The following is a 17,242-nucleotide window of genomic DNA, read 5'->3' on the forward strand; positions in this document are numbered from 1 at the left end:
TCTACAGATGGGACTAGCAGTGCCAGCCCTGCCTGTCTCACCACCCTGCTGTGAGGATGAACGGGATAATAACGTGAAAACACATTAGAGACTCTAGTGTCCCAGACGGGTGCAAGCACAGCAACTCTGCAATTTCACAGCCTCCTGCCCCCTCCCACCCTCTCCGTCTCCATCTCTATCCTGTGCCTTCTTGCCCACAGGTGCACAGAACCTCTGCCAACCTCTGAAACCACAGGGCAGGTTGGGTGTGACGGGGCTCGTGAGGAGCGGCTGATGTGCGCGGCCCTCACACTGATTCCTGAGATCACAGTGGGGAGGGGCGGAGAGAGGAGACCCAGGCACAGCAAGCAAAGGTGTGCAGCCAACACCCAGGGCTCCCATCCATGGTCACTGGACGACTGACCAGCGAGTGGGGACATTTTTCTGAGGGGGTACTTTCCATGAGAGGTCTCAGTAGAAGTAGGGGCTTTAGGACATCTAGATCATTTGGGAGCTAAGGCTCTAAGCAATTTGCTACATTTCTCTGTGTTCAAAGATTTAAATCCTCCCCGGGTGATTCACTCCTCCTAAAGTGAAGCCAGGCTCAGAGAACGTGAGTTCCAACCTCACTGATGCGTTTTCAAGCTTTTCCTTCCTCCTCGGGGGTAAGGACAATACTGCAGGCAGGGATTTCTGTGAATGCTTCAGATTCCAGAGGGCAGCCAATCTGAGCTCTGATGTTATCAAAGAGAAACCCAGCAGAAGGAGTAAAACACAACATATGGAATGTCTCCTCACGGAGTTCTGCTGCACTGGAGGACCTCGGGAGGGGAAGGGCCATGGCTGTGTGGGAGCAAAGCTGGTAGCCACAACAGTCACTGCCGTCAACCCGGGCACTGGATGGCAGGGGGCTTTCTATCCAGTTTTGTCCAAATGGGGCAAATAGACAGTTTACTGGGTAAGGTTTAAGCAGTGAAAACGGAAGTGTTTACCATTTGATGGTGCTGGGGGGACAGAGAGAAGAGAGGGATTTTTAAGTTTGCACTCGGGAATGGGCAGAATCCATTACCAATGGCCCTGGTTGGCCATTAGTTCAACAGCTGAACATGTATTTGTTGGGTATCCACCATCTGCTTCGAGCTGTGTTGGGTGCTTAGGTTTCAAAGATTAATAAAGCGTGGTTACCGTCCCTGAAGAGCTGACGGTCTAGGCGGGGGACCAAGGAACAGACAGATAGCTTCAGCGAAATTGCTAAATTTGAAGCACAGAGTCCCAGGAGCACACAGCCCTTCCGTACCCCTCAGGCCCTCTCTCTCCTCCCCTTCAGAAGCAAACTTCTCAAGTGGGATGTCTATATAGGCTGGCTTCCTTTTGTCACCCTCATCTGGCCAGTCCACACAAACAGCCCTTGCTGGGGGCCCACTGCCCTCCAGACCACTAGGACCAGTGGCCAGATCTCGACCTTCACCTTTCTGGACTCCTCAGCCGTGTTTTTGTGGGTTGAAACACTCCCTCCTCTTAACATCAGGCTCCCTGGCTTTCCTCCTACCAGCTGCTGCTTCTCAATCTCCTCAGGCATCTCTTTCTCCTTAATATGGTCCTAAATGGTGAAATCCTCAGCTCTGCCTTGAAACCCCTTCTCTCACTCCATGCTCTTCCTCTCCTGTGGTTGCAGTCACTGTCTATATGCCAACGACCCGAGGCCACATCCCCGTACTTGAGCAGGCTTATGCCCACTCACTAGCTCTACCAGCACGTCTCTCTGGCACTTGCAGTTCAACACACCCCAAACCCAACTCACCTTCATCTCCCCGCCCATGCCAGCTCTCCCTTCAGGGAGCTCCAGCTTAGTACATGGAGCCACCATCCACACACTGATCTAGGCCTGAAACGTGGAGTCAGCCAGGCCTCCCCCCTCTCCCTTATCTCCAAACGCTTACTGTGTTCAATTGTTCAGCTCAGCTGAGTCGTCTTTACAGATTCCTCTCAAATCTATCAGCTTGTCCCCATCCCCACGGCAGCCACCACAGTCCAGGTGACTACCTTGCCTGAATAACTGCTTCCTACCAGTCCCCATAATGGACACACTCGGGCACATAATGTTTACTGCACCACTTCCTATTTGGCTTTGGCTTCTTCTGAGGCCTGGTGCGCAGTGTTTGTGGGAACGCGAGGGAGATCCATTTCCCCCAGGCCCACCCATACCTGAGTCTCAGGGTCATCAGACCCCAGGCTGGCAGCCCCCAGCTTGACCACCTCGGCGAGCTGAGTGATGGTGGCTGCTGAGGACTGGGCTGCCTGGGCCAGCTTGTCTGGAGTGGACGCGGCCCCTGACACCAGCAGTTTTGTGTCTTCCACCAAGGCCTTGGCTGTCTTCAGAATGTTCTCCCTGAGAAAGAGGAGAGGGCAGAAGGGGCAGAGGGGGAGAGACAAAGGGCAAAGCTTTGTTCCTGGTAGTTAGGAAGAAGAGAAACCCTTCCTAGGGGGCTTTTCGTTAACGGGCTTTGAAGAAGAGATGTGATGTGTTTCCCTTCCCTTATCAGCAGGCTCTCATCTGTGTAGGAAAGTTGGGAAAGAAAACCAGCCCACAATTCACATAGTAGATTAGCAATAAAACTTCAATTACAGATTCAGGCCCACCAGTTTGGCCCTCTCCCCTCAGCCCTGTAGCTAAGTGAGAGGTCAGCCTCTTCCCTCTGGCTCCCACTATCCCTGAAAATACTTCTCAGCTACAGTGAGCTGTGAGGACACATGGGTCAGGGGACCTTGCCTGGGTCACATCAGAGCCTAAGGGCCTGGGTTCTGGAAGGGGTGACAGAGTATTGGGAATCTCCTCTCTAGCCCAGTCCTGGGACTGAAGAGAGAGGAAGAAAGGTGCCAGACACATGGTAAGATTATGGGGGGCTCTCCAGCAGCAAATGGAGACCCAAACACCAGCCTCCGGAGTGGGGCCTGAAGAGCCAGTCCGAGCGAGACGGCAGGCTTGGAGCCCCACTCCCCATAAATGTGCTGCCTCGGCGCCTCCCAGTCCCGCTGGGGTTGGTGAGCAAATCAGAGGCATAGTTTTCCAGCTTGGAAAATGAAAGATCAAAAAGCTGTCCTCTGCTGCAGCAGGCTGGATTTAGGCTGTGAAAGGCAAAGCTGGAACATGACTCTGTGTTTATAGTTGGCAAAAGGGACTTATTTTGATTATGTGGTTCACTTTGCCTACTTGAGCATCCTATTGAAATCAAAATGGATAACCACATTTCTGGCTCTTGGGAAGCATCTCCAAAGACCATCAGGCCAGCCCCACCCTCTCCCTGCCCAGGAGCCTCCAGGACTGCCTCTGCTCCCACACCTGTGGTCTGCAAAGGTCTCGTTGTTCTCTGCATTCAGAGTCCCCGCAGTCGCAAACATGATGGTGGTGTCCAGGTCGGCAATGATTCCGGACACGGCAGTGGCAGCTGTGATACATGCCTGGGTCCCCTTGTTCCCAGCCTGGAGAGCTGACAGCACTAAGGACACCTGTAGGCAGACAGGGAATGTCAGGGGGAGCAAAGAAATGGAGAAAATGTAACCCAAAGGTTTGTGGACTCAAAAAACACTGAAAAAAAAAACACTCAAAAAATAAAAGAGAAGGAAACTTTTCTAAACTTATTTGACAAGGCCGGCATTACCCTGATACCAAAACCAGACAAGCACAACACAAGAAAATTACAGGCAAACATCCCTGATAAACATAGATGCAAAAATCCTCGAAAAAATATTAGCAAATAAAATTCAACAATACATTAGAAGGATCATACACCATGATCAAGTGAGATTTATTCCAGGGATGCAAAGACTGTTCAACATCCACAAATCAGTCAATGTGATATGCCACATTAACAAGATGAACGATAAACATCATATGATCATCTTAACAGATGCAGAAAAAGCATCCAACAAAATTCAACACCTGCTTATGATAAAAACTCTCAACAAGGTGGGTATAGAGGGAATGCATCCCAACATAATAAAGGCCATATGTGACAAGCCCACAGTTAACATCATACTCAATGATAGAAAGCTGAAAGCCTTTCCTCTAAGAACAGGAACAAGACAAGGATGCCCATCCTTGCTACTTTTATTCAACATGGTATTCGAAGTTCTAGCCAGAGCACTTAGGCAAGGAAAATAAATAGAAGGCAGCATCCCATCCACTGTGAAAGGTGTGCAAGTCAGCAGGTGTTAACTGAGTATCTACTAGTCACTAGGGGATGAGGACATGAAGGGGAACGAGTCAAGGGGCTTACGGCTGGGGGGATGTTACATGGACACAACCAAGACATGGAAGAAAGACACACCAGGTGGAGATAGGAGGTTAGGAGTTTAGAGGGACAGGGACCTGTAGCAAGAAACTGCTGAAAAGGCTAGTTGCTCTGAAGGAGCCGAGTCGTGCCTTTGATCCTTCTCCAGGTGCCCAGGTGAGGGAGCCTCCGCTGGGAGCAGCAGTTAGACCAAGGCCAGTTCAGGAGGACCATGCTGCTTGGCCACACTCGCCAACACCATGCAGCTGGGACCCACTCCTCCCCTCCCTGACGCTCCTGTTACAAGGTCTTCCATGGGGGAACTTGGCAAGAGTAACTTCAACAAGGAAGGGCTTTGAAAGGAGGGAGAAAGGCTTCCTCGAGCTGAGAGATTTATTTCCTCGTCCTGGGGCATCCAGGGAGGCCTGGACAGCCCTGTGGTTGGGGGGAGACAGCCAGACCGTTGCTCGGCCTTGGCGAGGGGCCACGTAGAGCAGCCTCTGTGGCGGCAGCTTCCAGATGAGGGGTCCCCTGCTGCCCCTCAAGCTTGGCATCAGCCAAGCTTCTAAACAGTGCAGAGTTCTATGTCCCACGGACCCAAGGGGAGGAGAGGGAAGGCAGCAAGCACGGTACTGCAGCCTGCACTCCCAGCAGCCTGCAAAACAGCTGCCCCGAAACGTGGCTCAGAGAGAAGCAAAGAAGAGGACCAGCGTGCCGTGGAGAATAGGGGGCTCCCCGAACGACGGGAGGTTTAGCAATGGCGCACTGTTAACCAGGGGACACTTCCTGGGAGGAGAGAGTGCTGGCCGGCAGTTTACAAAGAACAGCCGCTAATACTAACTAAACCTTGAACAGCGTGCCTGGCACTGTGCCAAGCACTTATACACGCATTTAATCTTCACAGCCCCATGGGCCAGGAATGGTATTTCTTTATCCTCATTGCACAGACGAGGAGGTCGAGGCTTGGAAGGGTGAAGTCACTTTGCTGAGATTCTAGAGCCTCCTTCACTACAAACAGCGGGCTTCGAAGCAGATGTCCTGCAGGTTCCTTCTCTCCACCAAGCGGCCTGCGTGACTGTGCGAGGGGGCGTAACCCTCCCCCACTGCACTGTCTCATCTGGAAATGAAGAGCTCACACGAAAGGAGCTTCAGGTCCTTCTTCCTCAGCCCTCAGCACCTGGGAGCCTCCCCGAATAGGGAGCCCAGGGACAGAAGCGTGAAAGGGGGCTGCAGGGAGGGCTCCCTGGGTTCCTCGCGACTCTCGTGCTGTCTGTCCAGTTTGTCCCCAGGAGAGCTCTCCAGGAAGGTGGACCACTAGGGCCCTACCTGCATGGGATAGTCCCTCTCATGCTGTCAATTTCTCAGGGCCTATGGATCACCCCCAGGCCCCTGACGCGCCGCCTCCCTGGTGAGACCCTGGGGGGGGGGGGAAGATGAGCAGATGTGACTCGGGGCCGGTTGTTTTTGGCTTAGTTTCCCACTTATGTCTCTGGTCACAGAGGGTCACTGAGAGCCAGTGCAAGTTACCATGGCTGTGTGGGACCCGAGGGCTGTCCCTTACCTTCTCCGTGACTGTACGAGCACACTCGATGAGCTCCCTCTTGGTGTAGCTGTCTGTGGGGCACACCTGGAGGGCCCCTGCCTTCTGCACTAGGAAGATGCAGCCGTGGCCCAGGTCCTGCACACGAGTGCGAATCTGGAAGCCGATCTGTGGAGGCAAGCCCAGGGGGGGAAGCAGCATGACGGCCCCTGCCATCGAGGTCTTCCCTACGTGGAAAGTTTCCTCTGCGTCCTATGGGAGCCTGGCTAGGAAAATTCCACTGCTATTAGGAGCCTGTGCTTGGTGAAGTATGGGATTTGGTTGATTTTGCTTCCCTTTTTAGAGCTTGTAAAATGCCCACAGTCCCTGGTAAGCAAGCCAGCACCTCATCATCCTAGCATGCCTTCCAATCTTTGTTACCTTCCCTGGTGTATTGCTTATCTGTATCCCGGGTCACCTGATAAGCATGTTAATTAGATGAACTCTGTGGGATAATTCTGTTCATTCAACAAGCATTTATTGAGCCCCTACTGTGTGTCAGGGCCTCTTGTAAGCAGGTAATGCACTGAATTTCATTTATTCCTCCCAATAGCCCTAGAGGTAATTAGAAGTTCAAAATATATAGCTTTAGTATCAAGCATATTGTAAGGTGTTCAGATTCTCGCCAAATTGATGTTTACCAACCAGAACACCCCCTTCCTCAGCTGTGCCCCCTGGTGAGAGCAACCATACTGGGCCCAGGCTTCCTTTTTATCAGGCCCGGTGAGGTTTCCTTAAAAAGGTCCATTTTTCGAGGTAAAGTCTCAGCAGGCACGCATTCTTTTAATGACCCCCGGGCTGTGTGATTATAAAAGGTACTTTGCCTAAAAGAAGCCAAATGAGCTCCACTGTGGACAAGCTGCCAGCTGTCTCTTTGAGGTGTAATAAATTCCACCTTGCAAAGTTTGCATTCCTCGGGCTCTGTTTGACATCAATTTTCATTTTGGTCTGATCAATACAGCTGCCATAAATAACCTGCCTTCCAGCCCAGTTAAGCAACTAAAAACAAAACAATACTTAAGCTTTAGTTAATAAGTGTTATTTCAAGAATCCACAATAGCAAGAAGCTGTGAGTTATCCTTCCAGCATCTATCAATAATAGTCACTCAAAGATCTCGAGTATTATGAATATACCCTGGGCAAGCCGGGCTACCTGGATGCTACCTTCCAATGTCACCCCATTAGTCAGAGTTTAAGGAAGGGTAGTCACCGGGAGTGCAGGTGGCTGCAAATGTTAACTCTTCTGTTACTGAAACACCGCTTTTCACTGGGAGTGGGGAGGGGGTGGAGAGGTAATTCCTTTAACCCCTTAAGGCCCAAAGGGTTTAAGGCCATTTAACAGAAAATTCTTCTGATCCAGAAAGTCGAGTTTCTGCTCTTTTGGGTGTCTTCTATTGTATACTGTGAAGCTGCGGAACCTTCCCAATCAGGCTGAGCTTCTTGTGAACCATCTCCACGCAGAATACAACACGAGTGGCACCCCAGGATCCTACATTTGGAAGCTCTGCAAACAGGTCTGGACTAGTGCAGCAACAAAGCTGCCACTGAGAGGAGGAGAGGCACTCTAATTCAGCCCACACAGAGGTCATACCATTTAAATACAGCTGTTTGCTGGGCGTGTTTGTTAGTTTAAACGCAAGGCCAAGCTGAAGCAGGGGGATGCCCCGCTGAAATTTTAAACTCAACCTGGCTCTCGAGGCTTTTCAAATCCATATAGACATGTGCTACATAATGACATTTCAGTCAATGACGGACTGTATATACGATGGTGGTCCCATAAGATGAGTACCATACGGCTTAGTGTGGTAGGCTACACCATCTAAGTTTGTGTAAGCACAGTCTGTGATGTTCACACAATGACAAAATTGCCTAATGGCCCATTTCTCAGGAGGTATCCCCGTTGTTAAGCGATGCATGAGTGCAATTTAACCCGAAGTACTCAAGGGTCAGCGCTAATCTGAAGGCAAGAGGTCTGCTGTGAAGGATGAGCATAGATCTCTAAATGGTTGATGCTGCTGGGAAAGTCAGGGACGGGGCAAATGGAGTCAGAAACATTTACAGAACTTCAGAATAAAAATGACCTTACAAATTCAACCTCCCCATTTACACATGAAGAGACTGAGGCCCAGAGAAGCGATGTGACTGGACCAAGATCACACAGCTGGTCCCTGGCAGAGCCAGAGACGATCCAGGTCTCTAGTCCCAGCACAGTGCTCTGTCCATTAGATCAGTGTTTTTCTAACTTTTTTCCATTTAGCAGCAGACCCACCTTTGCCCCCCAAATAAAATCTCTCATGGAACCTTGACATGTAAAATTGATAGAAGTAAGGTTATTAGTCTACTCTTTCTGTGAGTTAAAATTTATATCTTAAATAAAGATAATTTTTTAAATTTTTTTAAATTTTTAAAGATAATAATATTTTTAAAAAAAAAATAATAAGCAATAAAAAGTCAATAATGAGGGGCCAGCTCAGTGGCATAGTGGTTGAGTTCACACACTCTGCTTTGGCGGCCTGGGGTTCATCAGTTTGGATCCCAGGTGTGGACCTATGCCCTGCTTGTCAAGCCATGCTGTGGCAGGTGTCCCACATATATAGAAGAGGAAGATGGGCACGGATGTTAGCTCACGGCCAATCTTCCTCAGCAAAAAAGAGGAGGATTGGCGGTAGATGTTAGCTCAGGGCTGGTCTTCCTCAAAAAAAAAAAAAAAAAGGAAAAAACCTAAACAAAAAAAGTCAACAATTGAGACTGAGTGAACCAAGCTTTAAAAGTTGGGGTTACAAACGTCAGATAGAACCTCAGCTACCAACTGGTTCCTGTATTTTGCTTTGGTTGCACAGTCTTGAGAAAGTCCTGTTACATGAGTCAATGAAGTGAACAGGAGGAGTTTTCTGGCAGTTCCCGGACCACAGCAGGCAGGGCAGACACTGCATCAGCCTGAGGTTTTCACAAAATCCCCCAGTGGCCCAGGCACTGGTGGCCCCCGATGGGTTACCATGTGGCCTAGAATACATTCAAGAGTACATGCAGCTTTTCCTAGAGTTTAAAAATAGTTCAATTATGCTTAAAAAGTGAGACTCGAGTCAAACATGCAGAACGTCCAAAGTGCCTCCCTGGGTCAGGGTGCTGAAGAATAAGGTATGAAACCATCGTGCTAGAAAACACGAAGGCTCTGAAAGAGTGTTCCCCCCACACCACTGCTGCTCCCTGCATGGAGCCAAGCCTGAGTTTTCCATTTGCAGAGTGCCCGTGCACAGGGACAAGCACCAGCCTCTTAAATCACTCCCAAATTACCCTAGGGGTGGGAGGGAGAAGGGACCTGCTCCTGACCTGCCTCAGACCTGAACCCTACAGGCAGACATGATAAATGGTGGGAATACATCCTCAATGATGCTCTCATGCTCCCTCAGCCCCTCTCCGAAGGCCATGCTATTAAAACACACCCCACTGTCCTGATGCTCAGCCCCTTTCTTGGAGGTGACATCATGCATGTAGCAAAGGATCCTGTAAATGTAACTGTGGGGCTGGCACAGTGGTCATCAGGGATGAACTTCCAGTAAGGAAGCACCGAGGAAGACCAGCACCAGAAAGCAACGGGATGAGCCTAAAATGAGGCAAGAGCTGCAGAAACTCTTGGGGCTCTTGGTCAACCCAGGGCTTGGTCCTGGCGGCTGAGTCTGTGCCATGTCACACAGTTACCTTCTAGGTGCCTGGGGGCCCCCTAGGCCATGCAAACCTCCTATATACTTGGCTGCACCATCCTCTTTGGACAGCCAGCAGGAGGAATGCAGTATTGAGGAGGACGAGTTGAAATAGGCTGCCCTCCTTCGTTTTCATAGGCTACGAGGAATGAAGGTAACAGGAAGGAAGGGATCTCGGGATTCCACTCCCACTCCTGCTCTCAACCCTCCACCCAAGTGGGCAGCAGAAAGGACCATGGGCCTTGCTTCCAGCCTTGCCCTTTCCTGGCCACCGGACTCTCTGGGTGAGCCTGCTAACCTCCTGGGGCCTTTGTTCCCTCACCTGTGACATGGGACAGGACCTGCTTTGCCCTCTTCCCAAGGCTGATGGATGACCAACGAGAGGTGTGTGTGAAAACATGTCAGAAAGATGACAAGAAGCAGCTTGCTACAGGCCAAAGAGCAAGGGGTATGAGGTCCAACAAACCTGGGTTCAAATCCTGACTTTTCCACGTATTTACTTATTTACTTGAAACTTCACTTATTCCAAAGAGTTATTTAAGTGGCTTTGACACTAACCATTGTAGCCGTGTGGTCTTGGACAATTTAACTAAGCTCCCTGAGCCTCTGTTTGCTTATCGGTGAAGGGGGAAGAACAAATGATTCTTGCCTCACACTGCATGTGAGGGTCAAGGGGACAGTGTCCAGCACAGCATCTGACGTGTGGATGCCACTCGATGAACAACACTCATGTTCTTATTCTTTTCCACGGGCATGTGGGCTAGCTAGGGCAGGCACTTAAATGAAAGAAGACAACAGAATTAACACGGTCTGCCTCACTGCGGTTGCACAGAACATTTTGTACTCCTGGAGGAACATCGAGAAAGGGAACGCGTTTTCAAGACTGCATTCAAACAGATAACGGCTTTAAAAATGCTAAGATTCTCAAAGCAACACTAAACTTCCCAGCAAATACGACCAGCCCCTAGCGTGATCCAACTTACCACTCGTGTGTATTATATAGGAATGTTGCTCAAAGGCATTCAACTTGGGGTTTTAAATTGGCAGCTGTAGTAAAGTATTACTTGAACCTCAAGAAGACCTCAATCCCTTCTTGCCCAAATAAAAGTAAAAGGGAGAAAATTGTCTTCTGATTTTGTGCCTTGGGGGAAATTAGAAACCTGGCCTTTATGAAGATTTGGAACAAATTTCAATCGGAGGGAGTCTAAGCAATACTGATCTTCTTTACAGCCTAAAACTAGACAAAACGTAGAGTTTTTTCAGCCTTTAAAAACAGTCATATCTGAAACCAGGTCAAATGTAATTTGCCTGGCAGAGCTTGTGAAAGTTGAAAAGGCCGTAATGGATGTTACCTGACCAACTTTACAGTTTCTCCTTAGATAGAAAAAAATGGAAGGAAAAAATAGAGTATAACAGAAGCAGGGCATCACTTTCCCCCCTACAGAAAGGGTGTCTTGGAGTGGAAAGTTTTAGAGAATTCTGGAGTGGACACCCATCTCATTTTGGGGAAAGGGCTGTGGTTCTCACCACAGGCTCTTGACAAATGTTCCTGCCAGCTTTGAAGACAAGCGGTATTACAAGTGGTTACAGCAGAGTCTCCTCAGAGACAAGGCCGTGGTCAAGAAATCTTTTCCCCAGCATTTACATTTAGGAGTTGCTGGCTCACAGGATCTACATTTCTTTCTTCTTTTTTAAAAGAGGAAACTAATCTTAAATTCCAAAGTTGCCTGAGGGTTTAAACTTTCCTGAAGAAAATAGTTTTCACAGCGATGTTAACAAAAGTCTGAATTTTCCATGGAAAAAGCAGCAGATAAAGCTCCTGCTTGATGTTCAGAGGGCAGAGCTATGACTTTTCCTGTAATTGTCACATTCTGGAAAAGACCAAAACGCTGACTCCGCACAGCAGACTGCAGCGAAGGGAGCGGCTTCTCATTTGCCCTGGATATAAATATTTTCACATGCTGTGATGTGGGGGCCCTCTTGGGTATACAAATAATTCCACAGTCTTGGAATAAAAAACTACATTGCTTTAGGGATCTCCTAACCTTCTCAGTTTTCCCCCCAAATAGCTGTCTGGCAAATGCATACAAAGAATTTTCCTTAGCAAGCCACTGGTAATTTTATATTCTCTCTACCCTTTTCACTCCAGGTCATACTGCTATGGCGCCTGGAACGTAAAATAGATCTCAACATCCAATGAGGAAAAGGGAAAACCTTAATGAAAATGTCAGCTGCTACAAATGCGGGCCCAGGAAAGAAAGCCACTTGATGTGCTTTTAGCAACACATTTTCTTTCCTGGCTGTTTTGGCTTTATTTTGTATTTTGCTTCAATGGTCTGGGTTGCAATAAAAAATCATCTGACTGTTTCACACACGGGGTGGGTAGCTCATAAGAACACACATGAGGAAAGGGCTCCATAGATCACTGGGTCCTCACTCAGTAACTCAGGCAGGCCGACATCTAAACTAACCAAGGCAGATGGATGTAGATTCTATTTTTAAAGATTTCTGGAGACAGAGATCCAAACCTCCCTCACAATCCATCTTTTAGTTTTCAACGTCCTCGCAAAGCCAAACGCTTCTTCCTGTTGTCCAATTAAACTTCTCCTTCCTGTAACATAAGCTGCCCTACACTTGTTCATAAAATTCAAAATTACATGTAAATTAAATGAATTATGAGTTTAGATGATCCTACCAAAACAAGGAGTCTATTTTAAAAAATGACGGGCCTGTGTGAAGCATCAACAGAATCCTGATGTGGGTGTCTGATCATTTTTCGTTTTTGGTAGTCACTTAACAGACGTAACAGTCATGCATGCTGCAGCCTAAACAACCACCCTAAAGCCTCAAAACGCAGGCACGGTTAGAAATCTAAGTCGTCCATGCTAGATATATATGTATGCAAGTACATATATATGATGCTCCTGTTTACATGCATTGTTACAACATACGTTAGAAAGTGATTTTGTTTTGAGTCTTCATTTCTGTATTGTCTCTGAGAATCTTTGTGAAGACACACTTAGACCTGACTCCCACGAGAAACAGTGCTGAGCAACTCATGGACACTGACTGTCATTGCAAAGAGAAGGGAGGGTGAGTCACAACCTTCCGCCTGGACAGCCTGGTTCATTTGGGAATGTCGCCGTGAACAGGGTGTGCACTCGATAAGCAGCTTGCTGAATTTCACAGAATGTAGTCGCCTTCATCTTCCCAGCGTCCCTGCAACCCACTCCACTATTCTTTCTTTCAGACTAGGTTTTCTCTAAGGAGGCATGTAGTCGCTTGGGACCAGGCACCTCTGTGAGTTAACACTGACACAGGTGCGGTCAGATACCCCGAGCTCCAGCCATCCTGTTACTTCCCAATGGACCACTTGCTTTCTCAGAGTTATTAGAGATGGGAGCTCTTAGAAAGCAGACTGTGGGAGCAAACTTTTGCCATTTTAAGACTCTTCTGGGTGCAGGCATTCTGAGGCCAGGTCTGTGTCGGCCACTAAGGACAGTGAGTTTAGGGAAGGCAGGCGGGTAATGAAGAGGAGTCCGCAGGAGATACGGAGGCAGGGATGTGGGCCAGTGCTAAGAAAGCCCCAGCAATATCTGGGTGAGACTTTGCTCCACAAAAGCAGGCTACAAAGCCCTTTCTCAAGAGAGGGGCACCTAAATCCCATACTCAGCTCTTCCAACGCTTCTGTGAGCCTTTGGAAAATGGAAAAATAATTGAAGGGGATGTGCTCAGTGGGAGCAGGAAGCGAGAGGAAGATGGCAGTGCGTGTTCTGCCCTTGGCATCAGGTGACAGGCTGGGGGATGGGTGACCTGGCAGAGTCCTTCTGTCTGAAAGCCCACCTCACCTCACCAGATGGCCCAGACCTTAGCCATTCGGCCTCAGGAAGGGCAATGAGCTTTGAGCACAGCCTGGGGCTACTGGGACTGAGCCTCGGGGGCTGGCAGCACAGTAAGGGAACTAAGCCTGGTTCTGGCTCTCATGCTGGGGTCTTCTGGAGTGGCCCTGAGCTACGGAGAATCCCCTAGGAGGGGGCACCAGTGGGGGTTGGCTTCTTAAAACAGGGACTTAAGGTGGCAGACCTCCTCTGGTTCCGCCGTGGCTGCTGCCATCTGGCCCTGGAGAGCCAGGTGCCCATAGTCACTGGTCATTTGTGAAGCCAGTCCTCCCAACTCCTCCGGGTTAGTAACCGACTTAGTCATCTGGAAAAAGAAAACAAGCAAGACACAAACACACACACACAGAGAAAAGCATGAGAATCATGTGTTAATACCACTGGAAGCCAAAGGGTTTCATTCACTTTTAAGCTCTTGACTTGCATTTGGGGCTGGACACTGGAGAGGGCAGTTCAAGCGAAGCCCATGCTGCATCACGCACAACAGGCCAGGGCCCCCTCAGGCCAGCAGGTCCTGGCCAGGCCAATAGGCAACATGCTAGGTTCAGGTCACGCAGTGTGGAGGCCAGGCCCTCAGGGTCCACTCTGGGAGGTAAGGGTGGCAGTCCCAGCCGGCCCTGCCCTGTGGGTCACCAGAAGAGTTCCCCAGGGAGCCACAAGGGAGCACAAGCGCTGTGCAGTGCACACCCCTGGTCATACGCTTCTGCAGAGCTGATCTCGTCTCTGGGAACCCAGAAGCCCAGCACATACGGACAAGAGAGGGCATGAGGACAGGGCTGTTACGGAAATCACCATGAGAAGTGCTGGATGAGCCAAATGTTTTGGAGGAAGAAATTTAGAGAGATTTGTAGTAAATCTGTGTCAAAGAATGACAAGCTTTCAGCCACAAATGTAGTTCAGAGTATTCTGTAGCCTAAATGGTCAAGTTCTATCTTTTTATTATCAAGCTATTCAGTACTTTCCCCCTGCTTCATAGAAAACCTTACCTCAGCTTATCCTACTTAGCTAACATACTAATTTCTAGTTGTTCTTCTCCCTCTAGCAAAAATGCCTCCTCCATTTTTGTAAAAATGCTCTTCTCACAACAGCAGTTTTAATTTGCCACCGACATGCTTGTCCCTCCTGGGTGAGAGGCTTCCCTCCGGCCCCACCTCTTCTCTTGCTCTGGGTAACAATACTTTCTCTCTCTGTGAGGAATCTGAAGACCTTGATTTTAGAGGGCTTAAAAAACAAAAAAACATTTTAAGTGAGTCCACATCCATTGAGGCTGGACGGGAATGTGCGGCTGTCTAAAGCACGTTTTCCAGGAAATGGCACAGACCTTCAGGTCGGGGGGTGGTTCCCAAGGAACACATGCTGAACCAGGAGAGAGCAAGGCTGTCGCACGAGCAGGTTCAGCTGAGCCCTACCACGCAGAGTGCAACAATTCTGGGGTGATCTGAAGTTGGGAAGTGGGACTCTTGCCAACCCAGGGCCCAGGCAAGCTATCCCGGGAGTGGCAACACAGCTAGAGGCTGGGCTCCTTAAGAGCATGGACACCAAGGGTCAAGATGGGCTGACCAAGAACCTAGCCCAGGAGAGTTTCCAGAAACACCATGAGGCCACTCCAAATGTTGTCACCACCTGCTGCGCTGTGCTTCCTGCTCAGAGGAATCAGCCCGGGAGGGCTGTGTGATTTGACCCATGACCTGCCCATGAGCAGGACCACTTGGGCCCAACTCCAGCTTTTTCACAGTCACTGAGATGGGCACTGTTCCTGTCTCCCTCCCTCCCCAGCCCCAATCCTTTTAGATGACGAGCCTGGCACAATCACTGAGTTTCTAAGAATGAGCGGCAGCAGCCAGGGAAGCCTTTGTGGTCCAAGCTCAACCTCTAGTGGACATACAACTACATGACAAAACCATCCAGAGAGGTGCCGGGCCTGATGGGGCAGGAACCACGCAGGGGCTCAGTCTGGTCCCTCCAGCTGGAAAGGCCGCTTGACCTCTCAACTCAGGCTTATAGGGCAGCATCAGAGAGGAATCTTTCAAAATTTTATTCCGTGACATGTGAGCCTTCAAAAGTTAAGAGGAACTTTCTTACTATGTACTCCTATGTATTCTTTGAGGACATCACTTGTCATCTTTTGCACAACTTGTTAACATATCAAGATAGCATGCACTGTCTCTCAATGCCATCTATATCTAAAGATCCACATGATACAATTCTGACTGCATTACACTTTAGCAAAAAAAAAAATTATCTCCAAAAGTTACAAGCCTTCTGTTGTCAGGGATTTTTTTAAATATATATATATAACCATGTTTCATTTTGCCTCAAAGACTGGTAATGTCCAGTTTTACTGTCCAAGTATTATAATTTGATTCCATTAGAAAATCTCTGTTCTGTCCCCAAATGTCTTCTGTACTGTGACTGGATAAAACCGCCTCAAGCCCTGTGTGAGGTGAATAGGACTAGTTTTTCTTTCTCCTTAACTCCAACTTCTTTCTCCTTTGCTCTCCTTCCTTTGCTCCCCTGTCCTCATGCCCACGTCTCAGTCATCTTTAATTCCCTCTCGCAGCTTTTTCATGAGAAGAGAACTCCAGCGGACTGGGGCATCTAGACCACAGGCAGCCAGAGACCACAGATAAATGACAGAAGCTGGGCCCAGAAGGAACTAGAAATGTGGACTAGTCTCTCTCCAGCACAGACCCCGGATTTGAAGACGTAGTGGTGGTGTGGAGAAAAGGGCAGCTGACAGTGGGCGGGCGGCTCTTGTCTTCTTACCATTTCCTGAGCTGTTACCGCAATGGCTTTGGAGTATTTGACCACAGTCGTCTGATAGTCGACAAATGTTCCCTTTGGTTCTGGAGGCGTGCCTTCATCCAGCTACAGAAGAAAGGAAAAGAACCCAAATGTCATCAAAGGCCTGTTGAAGTGTGGATTGTACTTATTAGAATTGGGAACTTTGAACAATGGAGAGGCCTCAGAGTTTCTTTGGCCCAGAGCCAACAGAATCCCCCAGCTTCTGCGATAAGAACTTCCATAGATGTGTATTCGGGGCACTTGGGGTACACAGGCAAGGGGAGGCCCCCAACCTTGTCTGAGAGGAGGGGGAGGGCTTTCCAAAGGAATGACATTTCAGCCAAGTCTGACCAGGGAAAGAGTCTGCCACATATAAAAGGTGGGGAAGGAGTCCCAAGGAGAGGGAATAGCATTCAAGCATATGGAGGTTGGTATGAACCAGACACTTCCAGGAAATCACAGAATGACAAAGGCGAGTTGGGAGAGGAGGCAGAATCTACATCACAGAGGGCTTCCCTAGGAATGGTGTAGCCCGCAGATGTCTACAGCCTGGGCCCTCACTTCTGAGCTAAGTTGGGGAAGAGAAAGAATTGGAAGAACTAGAAATAACTTGTCACTTGTCTGACTCTAAGTGCAATAGGAATTGAGAAAAGAGTGAGATCACTGTGTGGCAGAAGAGTTGGAGCAAGAGGGACAGTAGCTCTGACCCTTGAAGGGTTGGGGACACATTTGTTGAGAAGACTTGTATTTGAGACCTGGTTCCAGGGCTTGTGGATGGGCCTCAAGCTGATTGCTTAAACTCTCTGAGTCTCAGGTCCTTCACTGGAAACTTCCAGGCATCAGCAGGTTGCGGTAAAGATCAACTGAGACTATACCTGGTTAAGAGAGGAGATGATGACCACGATAATGAAGATGATGATGTTAATAATGATGATAATGTCAATGATGATTATGATGAAGAAAAAGGCAACCCATCTTCACCACCATCATCATCGTTACTGTCACCATTGGTTGCTGAATGATATTCCAGTT

General features: G+C 48.9%; 1 protein-coding gene across 10 annotated transcripts in view; it reads right to left on the minus strand.

The window, feature by feature from the left end:
- TLN2 (talin 2) overlaps positions 1–17,242 on the minus strand; it is a 413,145-nt gene that overhangs the window by 39,490 nt on the left and 356,413 nt on the right. For 7 of the 10 annotated variants that reach the window (XM_070500484.1, XM_070500478.1, XM_044764772.2 and 4 more), the window contains 5 exons: positions 16,193–16,294; positions 13,614–13,733; positions 5,812–5,958; positions 3,320–3,486; positions 2,185–2,368 (listed from right to left, as the gene is read on the minus strand). In XM_070500484.1, the coding sequence (XP_070356585.1) occupies positions 2,185–2,368; positions 3,320–3,486; positions 5,812–5,958; positions 13,614–13,733; positions 16,193–16,294 (720 nt within the window). The remainder of the gene's footprint in view (positions 1–2,184; positions 2,369–3,319; positions 3,487–5,811; positions 5,959–13,613; positions 13,734–16,192; positions 16,295–17,242) is intronic. The other 3 variants (XM_070500486.1, XM_070500480.1, XM_070500476.1) reach the window with 1 other exon arrangement.

This window comes from Equus asinus, chromosome 2, assembly GCF_041296235.1.
Source record: "Equus asinus isolate D_3611 breed Donkey chromosome 2, EquAss-T2T_v2, whole genome shotgun sequence".
NCBI lineage: Eukaryota > Metazoa > Chordata > Mammalia > Perissodactyla > Equidae > Equus > Equus asinus.